The 16,123-nt window shown below is 46.4% G+C and overlaps 1 protein-coding gene across 1 annotated transcript; it reads left to right on the top strand.

Annotated features, from left to right (window-relative positions):
- Positions 1-652: 652 nt before the first annotated feature.
- Positions 653-15,244, top strand: LOC311359436 (guanine nucleotide-binding protein G(s) subunit alpha-like). Its single transcript, XM_084479455.1, is given in 13 exon segments — positions 653-2,080; positions 4,329-4,401; positions 7,199-7,253; positions 7,666-7,785; positions 9,467-9,564; positions 10,775-10,829; positions 10,973-11,046; positions 11,543-11,601; positions 12,687-12,807; positions 13,060-13,190; positions 14,274-14,341; positions 14,971-15,012; positions 15,014-15,244. Coding segments are annotated over 13 exon segments (1,140 nt in total). The 5' UTR covers positions 653-1,941; the 3' UTR covers positions 15,119-15,244.
- The last annotated feature ends 879 nt before the right edge of the window (positions 15,245-16,123 follow it).

The raw sequence follows: 16,123 nt of genomic DNA, 5'->3' as shown, positions 1-16,123 counted from the left end.
TTCCTACTGGTTTTATCTTTATTTTAGAACTTTTAAACGTAGATAATTAGAAATAGGGTATTTTTTATTTTTTATTTTGGAACATTCTATATGCATAGTAGGCCTATGTGCAAATCCACAATATCCACGTAAGTTAATGTTTCAAAGGTTCATGTAAACAAGATAACTGAAAATTTAAATAAAATAAGCCTCAATTGCAGTATAGCTTTCAAAATAAATGATAGAATATTGGACTTTATAGTATATCTTTCATCGTTTTTAATCGAATTTATGAGCACAGCACGGACAAACAAATTAACATTTGATAATGTTAGTTAGTTCTCAGGTTAAAAGCACACTTTAGAATCGACAAATCAACAGTTGACATGGCATACACAATCACACAACCAAACTATACAAAATGATTTCAAAACAGAAAAGCGGACCCCTCCCACGATAAGACCCCAAATATCCCCCGGATCGAGACTCCCTGCTCCCCATGTGCCCTGATGTCCTGTGGCCGAGGGTCCCCCGAATCTGTAGTTTCTTTGAAGAGGGCGCCGTTTCCTCCGCAGAATATGGCCATGCTGACGCTCTGTGCAATCATGTGATGAAACGCTCCTTCCCAGGGTTCAATGAGCGTTGTATGCCCCACCCCGTCTCTTCAGCGCTGTCTATCCAGTGTACTATTCCGGGAGAAAAGGGGGAAAATAATACCTTCAAGATTGGTTATTCCTATCTAAAACCTTCCACCAGCAGCCCGGGAGGAAGCGGCCTTCGCGGTGGAATGTGCTGTTCCAACCTGTGTCCTATTTGTGAATGTAAATGCACATGTAGTCACAGCCCACCGCTCGGATTCAAAGGGAATATAAGAGCCGAGGCTGACAGCGGAGCTTTACCTCCAAGAAACGGGACCATTTCGAAGGATTTGGACGTCTTCGCCACATCTGAAAGAATCCGAGCCCGTCCAAGGAGGATGGGGGGACTATCTGTGCGCAATCCGGAGCATTGATGATGCGAGGGGGGAGACACATTTCAGCAACAAAAGCGAGGGCAGAGAAGGCCCTTTTGGATTGAAAAAAAACAGCAAGGAACAGCCATCATAAATAAGGAGGAAAATCGCTGAAATTAACTATTTCCAGGGATCAGCGTGAAGCCGAGGCTGGATCCGAGATCTCCGGGGTGATTTAGTGCACATAAAACGAGGCTAAATAACGACGGAAGCGATGGAAATATCACCCATGTAGTTATTTTTTAAGTGTAAATATATATTTTCCTTGTGTCCACTGTTCGTCTCTGCGCGGACAAAGACGGGCATTGGGGGAAATCAATAGGAAGTATACTTATGCACACAGAAATGTGGATTATAAAACGTGCCAAAAAGACCCATACCACCGTACGGGCGAGTCGTTCTGACACGCCGAGTTTGTGTCCCTGTCACGGGCGACAGTGAGACGCAAGACCCGGGCCGCGGGATGCAAATTAGCTCCTTAATGCTATATCAATCTGAAAGCCAAAGAGGTGAAGTCCTCACTTAGACTCGGAATCACCGGATTACACTTAGTATTGGCACGGGGGTTAAGGAATAAACAGTGCATGTGAAGGAAAAGGGGAAAAGCCGAGGAGAAGCGAGAGAGACGGCGGCCTTGGTGTCGTCATCAGCCGGATCCTGCTGCTGACCAACATCTCCACACACACTCGTTATGTAGACACAGCCACAAAGTACTCGTTATGCATCAACAATTAAAACACACGGGGACACGTTTTTAACAACAACCAGGGGGGACGACAATATCTCTCCCAAACCCCGACCACAGCAGACGTCGAACGGCGTGAATGTGGCTGACACTTGTGCACCATTACGCGCGGGTCCGACGGGGAATCTAGAAAGAGTTCGTGTTGATTTATCGATTCACCCACCGCGTCCCCCTCCCCCGGACCCCTGCTCTCTCCTGCGGGAAGATGGGTTGTTTGGGCAACAGCAAGACCGAAGACCAGAGGAATGAGGAGAAGGCACAGAGAGAGGCGAACAAGAAGATAGACAAGCAGCTCCAGAAGGACAAGCAGATCTACAGAGCCACGCACAGACTACTACTCCTGGGTGAGTGTGTTTGGAGACATGGCCCCCCGGGTCCTCCAGTGTGGCTCTGGTCCCCCTGTGCCATGTTGATCTCCCTCTGTGCCATGTTGATCTGTGTGTGTCGTGTTGTTTTGTACCACACATCTTAACATGGTCTGTTTGTCACTGCAGATTGTGTTGCTGTCTTATCTCGTTGTCTTGATCAGTGACATTATGTTGTGAACGGACACCCTAATGCCACACACGTTACTAGCGCGGGGATATAAGGGACAAACATACATAATATGATATGTCATGTAATGATTAGTAGGCCTACTGTACGTTATAGTCCTAACACTTAAATTCAGTGACGTTACGAGACTAACTGAATCAAGAGGCATGAACGTGTATCCGGGTCAACATGTGGTTCGCATGGTGGTGGGTGTGTTTTATTAGTGTTTATTGAATGCGCTCCAGGGACTGTATACTAGGCCTGTTATGCAAGAGATAATGTGACTTTACCTGCCTATATTTTATAATGGACAAGACCACTGTGAATCGTGGCCATGTGTGTGTCTGACCCTGGCGCCCCATGCCAGAGCAGTCACCATGTACTGCTGGGAATCATAATAATTGATTAGAGCTGCTGCCCACAGAGCATGTGCACTGACTGGGTGTCATGCACATATTGATGTCGAGGAGGAAGTTATGACTTTGGAAAGCAGAAGGACAGGACCCCATGGCTCCAGTCCACCAGAAAGCCCAAACAAACATGTCTGCCATCAACAGTTTACCCACCTTGCTGTTGTATGAGTTGCTGGTTTCACTCAAACCACACATTATTAGAAGTTGCACATTTGTTCTTTACATGTGCTGTGAAGTCAATGAGTGTTGCTTAGTAATGCTTTTTTTTGTAGTCCTTCACATTTAGCCTACAGGATAGGCTTTACAGACTTCTGATCTGATCTTATTAGCCTGTTGAGTTGGCATATTAGGACCAGGTTATACCACCAAGTTAGTCTACTTATTTATTGGTATAGTAGTCCAGTTCACTGTTCCCTACTGGAATAAACAAGTCACAAACGGGGCACAGGATAGCTTTGTAGCCTTGGCTAGCTTTGGGCGTCCATATTTGTGGAAGAAGGAAAACCACAGAATTATTTTGTGAGTTTTCGTAGCCTATATATTTTCTTTGACCATTTGTTAAATAGACAAAAGGTGTTGACTACATTTCAATTTCACGTGTGCAGAAGGAGGTTTTCCTGGTGTGTGGACAAGTATTAAAAGTATTCCATGTCCCTATATTATACACTTATTTTGTTTTTTAGATATTTTTCCCTTTCTAAAAATTAAGTTCTGTCATTGCCATGATTCAAAGCCAAAGTTGGCCGGCTTGCTATTATGACATGAGCAGATAGTATTGCATAGACTCTTGCACTGTATTTCCTCTGAACTCTTATGTATTGCATGGTAGTGCCATCCCATGTCATTCCTTTAAATGATTGTGTTTGAAGCAAACCAGCAAGTCATTATTTCTCGAAGGTACCATGCGCACTGGCCAGTACATGTACTGGATGATATTAAAGACCACAATAAACATTAGGAACACTAATATGCTTATTTACCGGTACAGGCTCTTCAAAGTGCATCAACCAGATTTGACATGTTATTTCTCAATCTCATCCCATATAATTAAATCGATGGCATTTTGCGTACAATCATCCCATGGTTATATGACTAGATGTTTACATGCTGCACGCCATTTCTTTCAAAGATGACACACCTCTCCAGGTGTCATCCGGGATAGGCTTGTCACATCTTCCAGCTAGCCTATTGTAGGTCTTTTGTATGTTTGTAGTATGAGATCTTCTATATTATAATATAGCAGCATTAACCTTTTATCTATCTATCTATCTATCTATGGCAAAGTACAAGTCATTATTCACATTATTCATTATGCAGTGGTTTACAATGTATGCCTCGACTTGGTGGGTTATATCACCACCCCCCACCCTGCTAATCAACTGTTACGTTTAACTTGAGGAGATCCTTCTGTATTTAGTTAACGATGATGATGTTTGGCCCAACTCGTCTTCTGATCCACAGCCCCATGCTTTCATCAGATTCACTCACGTGTCATCAGTCCTAACATATTTCTCTCTCTCTCTCTCTCTCTCTCTCTCTCTCTCTCTCTCTCTCTCTCTCTCTCTCTCTCTCTCTCTCTCTCTCTCTCTCTCTCTCTCTCTCTTTTCTCTCTCTCTCTCTCTTTTTCTCTCTCTCGCTCTCTCAGGTGCTGGGGAGTCAGGGAAGAGTACCATTGTCAAACAGATGAGAATTCTGCACGTCAATGGCTTCAATGCAGAGTAAGTTGATTGACATCTTAATCTTAATGTGTTTTGTTAGACTAACTCTGTTTATGTATGTTCCTTGGTCTCGTTCTCCATCCCTCACGGAAAACAGTGTTTTAAGAGTTCTATGAAACTGTAGGCCTACCTGAACTGACCTGTTCTCAGCAGGAGCCGTTTGGTTGAAACATGACCTTTAAACCCTAGGTCAAACACTGTCACATGGGCTCCTTATATATTTACTTATTGAAGCACAGGTTCTTTCTGTTTTTATGTTGTAGTGTTACTCTGAACGACACTGTTCATAGTAAGCTCATGTGTAAAGGTTGTTAGGAAGGTTTAGCATTATTTAACTATTCAATTATAGTACAATGATGTTATTTTAAAACATGCCATTGACCATTGATGCCAATACATTATCATATTCTGCTCCTTGGTTTCAGACGTGTGTGTGTGTGTGTGTGTGTGTGTGTGTGTGTGTGTGTGTGTGTGTGTGTGTGTGTGTGTGTGTGTGTGTGTGTGTGTGTGTGTGTGTGTGTGTGTGTGTGTGTGTGTGTGTGTGTGTGTGTGTGGGGCTTGTGACCGAGCTCATGACTCCACCTCAATGAGCTGTGTGTAACTTATTCTCCCGTCTTTGACATTGTTGAGATGACGTGGCTTTTGTGTGAAGTGTTATTCCTGTATGTTCTTTAGTTATTGTTGTCTGTATGGTCAAAAGTATCACATTAGTGTGTGTAGATAAGGCGTCTGTTGTCTCTTTGCAATCAAACGCCTATTTTTAAGTCCTAATTTCATTAGTCGGGTTTGATTTGGTAGAATGTGTTCTTAAATGTGCCAAGTTAGATTATTTGGTCATTTTAGGATTCAAAAAATATAGGTCAGGACCTTAAATGGGTCCTACAGGCCAATTGCTCCTGGGTCCTCTCATGAAAACAGCTGTAATAATGGTTCTGATGAGCTTGAATCCTGTGGCGAGAGACGGAGGAATCTGTGATTTCAGCAGAGGCGTGCGAGGGACGTTTGGGTTCCGTGTTCCTTCTTAAAGATGTCCTCTTATGAGCAGAACAGGGTTAGTGGTTGGTGAAGCGATTGGTCTGTTAATGAAGGTGGCCTGACCGAACACATTTACCTGGATCTCATTCCAACCGCTACATCCTCAGTCTGTGTGCTCACTCTCACCTGTTCATTAGCAAGAGATGTGTTGTTCACAAGATCTCCAAGTTAAACAGATCTTTGCCTTTTTAAAATAGGGATGTTTTGATGCATTGGTTGGACATTTACATTGTTGAGATTAGTAAAGTGTCACCCTGCAGTAGAAAACTTTCAAGGTTTCCCAATCGGCCATGACTCTCCAACATGCCTCTAGTGCATGTCTTTTAGTAACTGAGAAATAGTCAATCTGGCTTTAGTTTAAGCATGGGAAACGTGTGCTGTGTTATCCACTAAGGACCAGGCCCTAACTTAACCTGGCGGACCACTGACACCAATGGAACTAAGTGATATCTGGGCCCCTGTATGTCTAGCCTATGGGTAGACCCCCCCCATGTCCTGGTGCGAGCCCTGAATGGTGAGAAATCCAGTGACCGCAATACTAGATGGGACAGTGCGGCTGTGCTATTTAACCCATGTCCTCGGTGGGGAAGCCAGGCGAACAGAGGAGGAGAAGCAACGTTGGGGTTCATTGCGTCTCGCAGGGTAATTCAGGATGTATGTATAAATGTACTGCGGCTGCCACCATCATGGCAGAACACGGACACAGGTGTTTTTGTGGTCGTGGGGTAGGGCGGTGGCTACCGAGGTTTGACAGGAAGGTATGAAAGCTGCTACCAAATGACATGCCTAGGACTTTACTGTATGTCACTTTGATGAAGTCACTTCTTGAAAGTGTCTACTGAATAGGAGTAGGAAACGGTATTAGAGAAGCTATAACTTGAATGAGGATCAAGAGGTCACATCATCACCCGTTCTTGTTCTCAAATGAGGAACATCCACACAATGGATGATTTGGCATAAATTAAATTGAGTTGTGGCAGATAAACAGTCACTGTCTGAGGTTTATTGCACAGAATATAACCCAGTCACGCAGACAGAGAGAGAGAAGTTCCACTTCACTGTTTTTAAGAGACTGCCCGACCATTTAACCTTTTAAATGTTTTCATATGCAAAGCTAGTACCCTACTCGGCCAGTAGGAGGCCATGGAGCTAGCGCTAATGGACATCTAGGATCCCGCTTTCTCGCACTAAAAAATAGTACTTAGCATTGTGTAGCATCTTATCCTAGCTATCTTTGTTGTATACGGGGAAGGGGTTAACCTAGTGATCATTAGTGCTTGGCACTATGAACTATGAACATTCTATGAACATCCTTACTGTACCGACAGCGATATATTGTTTCTCCTTCTTCTGACAAATGTTATTGTAAGTCGATTTGGATAAAAGCGTCTACTAAATGCCCTCGCTAGAGTTTTCACAATCTGCTTTCACTTTTGTGGAGCCTACCTTTCCAGGTGAATCTCCCAGCCCACCTTAAAACACCTGCAGGTCGGGCTGATTGGAGATCCGCAGTGAGCCGTCTGTGTTTCATCAAGTGTAAAGACTCCATTACAATAAACAGGTTCAGGGGCCTCCCGCTGTGGGGCCCCTGAATAGCGCTGTGTTTTGGAAAACGGAGCCTTGAGGATGAGATTACACGTCTTGTCTTTAAGTAACGTATGCCATTTTTAGGTCCTGATTTCAGCTTCTTTTGCTCCGTATTCGTCTCCGGTGTTGTTATGATGTCACTGACCCTCTGTCCTTATTTGCTTATGTTTTTCAGAGAGAAAAGACAGAAAATACACGACATTAAGAATAATATTAAAGAGGCCATTGAGGTAAGTGCCAGTTTACCACAGAGTCCATCGTACCACCACGCCATGATAGCATCGGATGTCTGGACAACGCACGTCTCCTCCTTGTTAAATACATCGTATTCTTCAATATTCATTACGTTAAACTAAAGGATCATTTATAGGGCTTTTCAGCTCAACGTGATTAAACGAGATCTGATATGAAGACTTAATGACACTGCACCAACAATTGCATCGAAGGTTCTTGGATTACCTACTTAATTTGCTCTCAATCTACTTCCTTTCTAAACTGTGTGTGTGTGTGTGTGTGTGTGTGTGTGTGTGTGTGTGTGTGTGTGTGTGTGTGTGTGTGTGTGTGTGTGTGTGTGTGTGTGTGTGTGTGTGTGTGTGTGTGTGTGTGTGTGTGTGTGTGTGTGTGTGTTCGTGTTCGTTCCAGACCATTGTAACGTCTATGAGCACCCTCAGACCACCGGTTCAGCTCGCCTGTCCCCAGAACCAACACCGGCTCGAATACGTCCTCAAACTCGTCAGCCAGAAAGACTTTGAGTTCCCTTCTGTGAGTTGGATTATAGTCACAGTGTTTTCCTCTTGCTCTTTGCCTCTCTCTGATTTTTCTCAACACACACACACACACACACGTTCGCACAAACCACAGTCGTTCATTCAAAGCGGAGCTGGACTTGGTCGGTCACCTGATCTGGAACTCGCACAAAAAAACACGCCCTGAGGCTACGGGCGGATCTGCACACGGCTCACACCCTGAACGGGGACGACTGGAACAGGAAGAGAAAGTAAAACAGTAAAAGTATGACTCGACTAGCAATGTGACGGCAAATTGAAGTAACATCGTACAGAGAAAATCTGCGAAAATCCTAACGCGCATCGTGTGCGCGTGCGAACACAGATCTGCACCCGGGACTGAGGGCACCCTAGGGTCTGTGCCCGGTCAATCCGTGGCTCTACCTGTTGTTGTTGTAGCATTCTATGAATGGGATCTGAAATCCGTGTGTCAGGGAACACCATGCACAGTATTCCCAATGCCCTGCGTCTCCACACCTCCGCCCAGGTAAAGGTGAGCAGTGGGAGTTGAGCTTCACTAATGATCTGCTAATTGATTTGTCTGGGAGCCTTCTGGACGTTGCGTAGTCCCAGTGGGCGTTCCCGTTGACTCCTGGTAGACGTTCCTGTTGACTCATTGAAAGCCCATGGCGGTTTGGGGGTGGGGGGGGGGGGGGGGGGAGGTGGGTTAGACTCTCAAATCAGTCTCTAAACGCTTCGCTCAACTAGGGACTGGAGACGATCTCCCAGCTTTGTTGTTTGAACTGGGTGGAAACAATTAGAGTAAAAAAACAATCAACCAATTGGAGAAACAACCAACCAATCCAAAGTCTTTCAGGTGGCTCTTCATAATGTGGTATTGTGGCATATTGGATGGTGACATGCAGAAGTTGTGCATGCTTAAAAACACTGTTGTACCAACACGTCTTTCTGGTCCTCATAATAATAATAATAATAATAATAATAATAATAATAATAATAATAATAATAATAATAATGATGAAAATCCTTAATTTCCCTATTTTGGAGACTGAGCAAACACTTGACGAATCAGAATCATTTAAATGTAATGTAATCATTTAATGTAACAAATATTTTACTCTCTTAATGTAATCCTCACATACAGTCTCACTCATACTCGTAGTGTGATTAATCATGCCCTCGATAGCAATGTATACACACAGATACAGATACACACAGCTACAGATACATATACACACACATAAAGATACAGATACACACAGCTACAGATACATATACACACCCATAAAGATACAGATACACACAGCTACAGATACATATACACACACATACAGATACAGATAAAGATACACACGGCTACAGATACTCCCAGACACTCCCAGATACATTAACACATAAACACAGTTACTTTTGTACACACAGATACTCACAGATACACACAAACACACAGATACACACTGATACACACATGGACACACACAGACCTCACAGTTACTCACAGACTCACAGCGTACACTGTCAACACGCGCCCTCTACGGCCTGAAACCCGATTGGTGGACGCTCCCCCTTTTTCACTTTTTCACTTACAAACTCACCTTTCACAGCATTCCACTTAAGCAGCAATTATTCATTATTCTGTCTCCCTCCCCTCTCTCTGTCTGTCTGTCTGTCTGTCTGTCTGTCTGTCCGTCTCTCAGGAGTTCTACGACCATGCCAAGTCACTATGGCAGGACGAGGGCGTGCGAGCCTGCTTCGAGCGCTCCAACGAGTACCAGCTCATCGACTGTGCCCAATAGTGAGTATGAAACGCCTTGCTCAAGGGTGGCGGCGGTGGCAGCGGCGGCGGCAGCATGATGCCCTAGTAGACGCCAGTGTCTGTTTGGGGGTTTGGCGGATGTATGGAATAGTACAGTGAGGTCGTACGGTACACACGTTGTGACTGCTGCCTGTGGTCGGCACAGCGGTGAGCAGCAGCACGCTGGCTCCAACATGGCGGAGCACAACAGTCTGCAGCACGCTGGCTCCAACATGGCGGAGGCTGAGTCATCTGAAGAGAGGAGGGAGAGCAGACTGGATGGGTGTGTGTGGGAGGGGGTGGGTGGGTGGGGGGGGGAGGAGGGAGAGAGAGAGAGAGAGGACTAAATCTGTTTTTTCAGACCACAACGCGCTGGCCTGAGTCCCCCTCTGGACGGCTGGTTGTGGATGGGGGGTTATTACAGGCGTGACATCTCAGGGGCTCTGGTTCCCTTGTTGCATTTAAAGGTTTGTTCACGTGAGGAATAGACGCTGTCTCCAGGTGGCTAAAATGGTTCAGTCCGGTGTTTGGCTCCGCTCTCCCCTCTCCCTCCATCTCTCTCTCTCTATCTCTCTCTCTCTCTCTCTCTCCCTCCATCACTCTCTCTCTCCCTCCATCACGCTCTCTCTCCCTCCATCACTCTGTCTCTGTCTCTCTCTCTCCCTCTCCCTCCACACTTACATATCCTGCTGTTGCATTGTCTCCTCTTTCCTTCTTTCTTTCTTTCTTTCTTTCTTGTGTGCGTGCATTCTTGCCGTCCGCTTCTCTGTTTCTTACAATCCGTCCGTCTTAAAATAATAAAAACTCTCCAGAAAAAAAAAAAAACATCCCGCCAAAGTAGATTGTGAACCGATAGACTAAGAATAGTCCCTGTGGTTCGGTTGCCGTGGTTACCGCGCTGCGGGCCAGGGCGCTTGGGAGCTATTTTTGAAATCCCGCTCCGTAATGTCAGACAGACATGAGTACGCTTTCATTCTGTCTGTCTGTCTGTCTCCGTCTCCGTCTGTCCGAGCGTGTCTCTCTGTCTCCGAGTCCCGAGTTCAAACGGTTTCTTTCACACTGACCCAAATATTCTTTACTTCTTATATTTACATAAGGCCCAGATACAATAACAAGCTATTTTTTTTTAAGTATGTTTATTTTCTGTCCACTGAGAGTGTTGAAAGGGTCAGATAACACACAATGCGGTTTTCCTTTCTCCTCTCCACAGCTTTCTGGACAAGATCGACATCGTGAAACAGAACGACTACACTCCCACAGACCAGGTGAGATCCACAGGCCTGTGACTGGGGTTACCCCAATAGTGGGGGGCTGGGGTTGAAGCACTGGTCGGGGGTACAGTTCTGTGGTGGGGGCCGCTCTCCCTAACACAGGAGACCAGATGTCTGATGTACTGTCCTTCTCCCAGGATCTACTGAGATGCAGAGTTCTCACCTCCGGGATCTTTGAGACAAGATTCCAAGTGGAGAAGGTCAATTTCCAGTGAGTAACAAATAATAATACAATCAATTAAGTAATAGTACATTTACATTTACATTTAAATTGAGCGCATTTGGCAGACGCTTTTATCCAAAGCGACTTAAGACAAAAGACAAAAGACAAAGATGTCGGTGAAGTCAAGATATTCATAGAAACCAAGCGCCAAGCACTAACAATCACTAGGTTAACCCATTCCCCGTATAAAACAAAGATATCTAGGATAAGTTCTATCAATGCTAAGTACTATTTTTAAGTGCCCGAGTGAGTGCCAAGTAATATGCTAAATTTCTAACACAGCTTCATCAAACATCTTCAAAGCCACACCACGAGACACGTAGAGATACGACTACGGTTGACTCAAGGTTTAGTTGTTGTGATCCGAGTTGGAGGACCAACGCACCACAGCGACACTGTGGTTCCTAGCTTCTCCACCAGGTGGAGCCATTTGTTTTGTTTCTCCCGTGTGCTGAGCTGATGAAACTCTCTCTGACCCACTCAGTATGTTCGATGTCGGGGGACAGAGGGATGAACGCAGGAAATGGATCCAGTGCTTTAATGGTAACCTGATGCAGCGCTCGATCGAAAGATTGATCTGGTCTTTGGTGTCTGTTTTGCTGCCTTTTATCCCCATTCGGCTATTTCCTGTCCTTGTAAACTCCTTTCTTTCTTTCGTTCTTGTTCTTATTTTACTTCTTCCTTTCTTTCATTTCTTTTTCTTTTTTCCTTCATTCTTCATCAATTTTTTCCTTCTTTCTCTTTCCTCTTTCATTTCTTTCTTTTCTTCGTTGCTTCTGTCATTCTTCCTTTTCTATCTTTTGTTAGTTTTTGTTGTCTGTCTGTCTCTGTCTCTGTCTCCATGACTCTAACCATCTCTCTCTCTCCATGATTCTAACCATCTGTCTCTCTCTCCCCATGACTAACCATCTGTCTCTCTCTCCCAATGACTAACCATCTGTCTCTCTCTCCCCATGACTAACCATCTGTCTCTCTCTCCCCATGACTCCGACCGACCATCTGTCTGTCTGTCTGTCTGTCCATTACTCTAACCATCTGTCTCTCTCTCTCTCCATGACTCTGACCGTCTGTCTTTCTCTCTCCATGACTCTAACCGTCTGTCTCTCTCTCTCCATGACTCTAACCGTCTGTCTGTCTGTCTCCATGACTCTGACCATCTGTCTCTCTCTCTCCATGACTCTAACCGTCTGTCTGTCTGTCTCCATGACTCTGACCGTCTGTCTGTCTGACTCCGTGACTCTGACCGTCTGTCTCTCTCTCTCCATGACTCTGACCGTCTGTCTGTCTGTCTCCGTGACTCTGACTGTCTGTCTGTCTGACTCCGTGACTCTGACTGTCTCTCTGTCTGTTTCCGTGACTCTGACCGTCTGTCTCTCTCTCCATGACTCTAACCGTCTGTCTGTCTGTCTCCATGACTCTGACCATCTGTCTCTCTGTCTCCATGACTCTGACCGTCTGTGTCTCTCTCTCTCCATGACTCTAACCGTCTGTCTGTCTGTCTCTATGACTCTGACCGTCTGTCTCTCTGTCTCCATGACTCTGACCGTCTGTCTCTCTGTCTCCATGACTCTGACCGTCTGTCTCTCTGTCTCCGTGACTCTGACCGTCTGTGTCTCTGTGGCCCCCAGACGTGACGGCCATCATCTTCGTGGTGGCCAGCAGCAGCTACAACATGGTCATCAGAGAGGACAACGAGACCAACCGTCTACAAGAGGCCCTCAACCTCTTCAAGAACATCTGGAACAACAGGTGATACACACACTCTCGTTCGCTCGCTCGCTCACTCACTCACTCACATAGACACACTCGCTCACTCACTCACATAGACACACTCACACACATACACACACACTTGCATAGACACAACAACCCGAGCTAACTGTGTGTGTGTGTGTGTGTGTGTGTGTGTGTGTGTGTGTGTGTGTGTGTGTGTGTGTGTGTGTGTGTGTGGTGTGTGTGTGTGTGTGTGTGTGTGTGTGTGTGTGTGTGTGTGTTGTGCAGGTGGCTGCGGACCATCTCCGTCATCCTGTTCCTCAACAAGCAGGACCTTCTAGCCGACAAGGTTCTGGCGGGAAAGTCCAAAATCGAAGAATACTTTCCAGAGTTTGCTCGCTACACCACACCGGACGACGGTGAGTACTGCTCCCACACCGGCAGAGCTACTGACCTGCAGGGCTGCTGACCTGCAGAGCTACTGACCTGCAGAGCTACTGACCTGCAGAGATACTGACCTGCAGAGCTGCTGACCTGCACTGAGGGGCGTTCAAGGCAGACACCGGGGTGTTTAAATACAGTGTTATACACAGTGCGGTACTTAGAACTATGTGTGGTTCTCCTGAGATAGTGTGCCCCCCACACAAAGATATAATCGGATAGGGAGCGACTTGAAAGGTCATTGAAGTTAAAGTTGTTTCATTAAGATAAAAAGATAAGGTAGTCCAACTAATCCCATCTTGACACTGGGCTTAGTTTTGGCAACAAGTGTACTATGTTATTCATGCCCTTGCATGTGATCTACTGTGTTTTCAACACATACATTATCAGGTTTAAGTCAGTTCCATAGAAATGTGTTTTCCCTCCTCCGTTCCCCTAAACAGAGACACACCATGCGTTTTGTTTTTGAGCGAAACCCCGGAGGTACCGAACAGACGTGACGTTCTGTAAAAGTAGGAGGACCAGACGTCCCCGACTGCCTGGGACCGTCCGTCCCAGCTGTAAACACCAGTGGCCCTCAACAGGTGCTGTGGTGTCCCACTTCCAGACACCGGCCCAGATACGCCATCTCTCTAAAATAGACTCCTGTAAAGAATCATCCGCCTCCATTTCTGTCCCGTAGAAGCGAGCCGAGTCTCTCTTGTGCTGTAATTGTATATCTAAAGATTTTCTTTATCCATCCGGCCAACGTTGCCGTAAGGACGTCCAGTCAAATCGATGTAAGTGCCTGAAAATGGCATCGCGTAGACTGGCATTGACGCTGGTGTCTCTGCCCCACCTCAGATCTGATCTGCTTTAGAAGAAGAGTGCGTTCCAGCCTTACTCTTCTTATCCATGGAATTTAAAATAGGATCTCCCTTTCGCGCCAATGACACAGAAACGTGTTCCTGACGACGTGGTCTTTAAACATGAGATAGTACTTTAATGATCCCAGATGGGAGATTTTATGATCTTTATGATGCTTATGAATGCCTCAATATTTGCTCGTCTTCTTCACACAGCGGCACCGGAGCAGGGGGAGGATCCACGCGTGACCCGGGCAAAGTATTTCATCAGAGATGAGTTCCTGGTACGTTGTGGAACCAGAGCAGACAACACGAACGGTGTCCTTGTCACAATTGCATAAAGGAATAGCACACTATTTTCTGTGCACCGATAGGTTGTATTGATATTGTTTAATACCGGTATGAACCTGGTGGATATCCATGTCCAGCCTGTCCAGCTCCACTGGTAGAACATAGCATTAACACTGCCAGGAGTGAGAGGTTTGATTCCCCACCCAGGCCCAGCGTGGGGGCCACTGGCAGTATTGTAAGACGCTTTTGGGAATGTAGCTCAATGAGATGTCAATACGCAGAGATAGAAGAGGGTGAACACCTGCATACAACCTCCACTACACCGATGAATTAAAGTGTGTGTGTGTGTGTGTGTGTGTGTGTGTGTGTGTGTGTGTGTGTGTGTCTCCCTGTCTCCGTGTGTGTGTGTGTGTGTGTCTCCCTGTCTCCGTGTGTGTGTGTGTGTGTGTGTGTGTGTGTGTGTGTGTGTGTGTGTGTGTGTGTGTGTGTGTGTGTGTGTGTGTGTGTGTGTGTGTGTGTGTGTGTGTGTGTGTGTGTCTCCCTGTGTGTGTGTGTGTGTGTGTGTGTCCCTGTGTGTGTGTGTGTCTCCCTGTGTGTGTGTCCCTGTGTGCGCGCGGTGCAGAGGATCAGCACGGCGAGCGGCGACGGCCGCCACTACTGCTACCCCCCACTTCACGTGCGCCGTGGACACGGAGAACATCCGGCGCGTGTTCAACGACTGCCGGGACATCATCCAGCGCATGCACCTGCGGCAGTACGAGCTCTTGTGATCGCCCGGTGAGGACGGGCGGGCGGGCGGACGGACGGGCGCCAACCAAACAGAACCCAAACAGATTGTACTCTGAACCCTCCGACCCCCCTCGAGTGTCCGACCACCACCCCCCCACCTCTCTCTCTCTCTCTCTCTCTCTCTCTCTCTCTCTCTCTCTCTCTCTCTTCTCTCATCTCTCTCTCTCTCTCTCTCTCTCTCTCTCTCTCTCTCTCTACTCTCTCTCTCTCTCTCTCTCTCTCTCTCTCTCTCTCTCTCTCTCTCTCTCTGCGCGCGCCCACACAGGGGAGAGCGTGTGAATCGAATCGGCCCTGGCAGAAAAGAAACATGGCGATTCAGAACTTGTGCCAACGCAATGAACCCCTGCCCCCAGCACCACCCATCTCTAAGCCCCACCCGTCCCTTATCCCCCAGCACCACCCATCTCTAAGCCCCACCCGTCCCTTACCCCCTATCCCCCAGCACCACCCAGCCCTAAGCCCCTAATCCGCAGCACCACCCACTGCAGTAGTAAGATACGTCAGACAGAGCATGGGGAGGGCTAAAGAGATGGCCTTAGGTATTCTGACATCAACACCTTTGGGCCAATGACTACCCCACACCACGCCCCCCCCCCCCCCCCCCCCTTCCCAGTCCCATCCCAGTCCCCTGCCAACTCCATCCCCACTGTTTGTTCAAAGGGCGGAGGGCCGATTCATATGGAGGAGGAGGAGGAGATTTTTAATATTTGAAAAGAGAGCTACTTAATGCAGTGCAACCTGGAAAGAGATTATTGTTGAAATCCTGCATATAGAGTATATACATGTCACCACAGATCAGCTGAAAATTCACTGTATTTAAGAAATAAACTAAAAAGAAAAAAAGACTAACAAAAAAAAAAAAGCACTGTGCCCAGGAATGAAAGTGATCTCTCGGCAGTAACATGAACAGGCAACACCAACGCTTGGCATTTAAGATGCACTTTCACGTACACACACACACACACACACACACACATACACCCACG

The sequence above is a fragment of the Micromesistius poutassou genome (genome assembly GCF_964030765.1).
Source record: "Micromesistius poutassou genome assembly, chromosome: 15".
In the NCBI taxonomy this organism is placed as follows: domain Eukaryota; kingdom Metazoa; phylum Chordata; class Actinopteri; order Gadiformes; family Gadidae; genus Micromesistius; species Micromesistius poutassou.
Note: the sequence above shows the minus strand (reverse complement) of the source record. Positions and strands in the feature narration are given on the sequence as shown.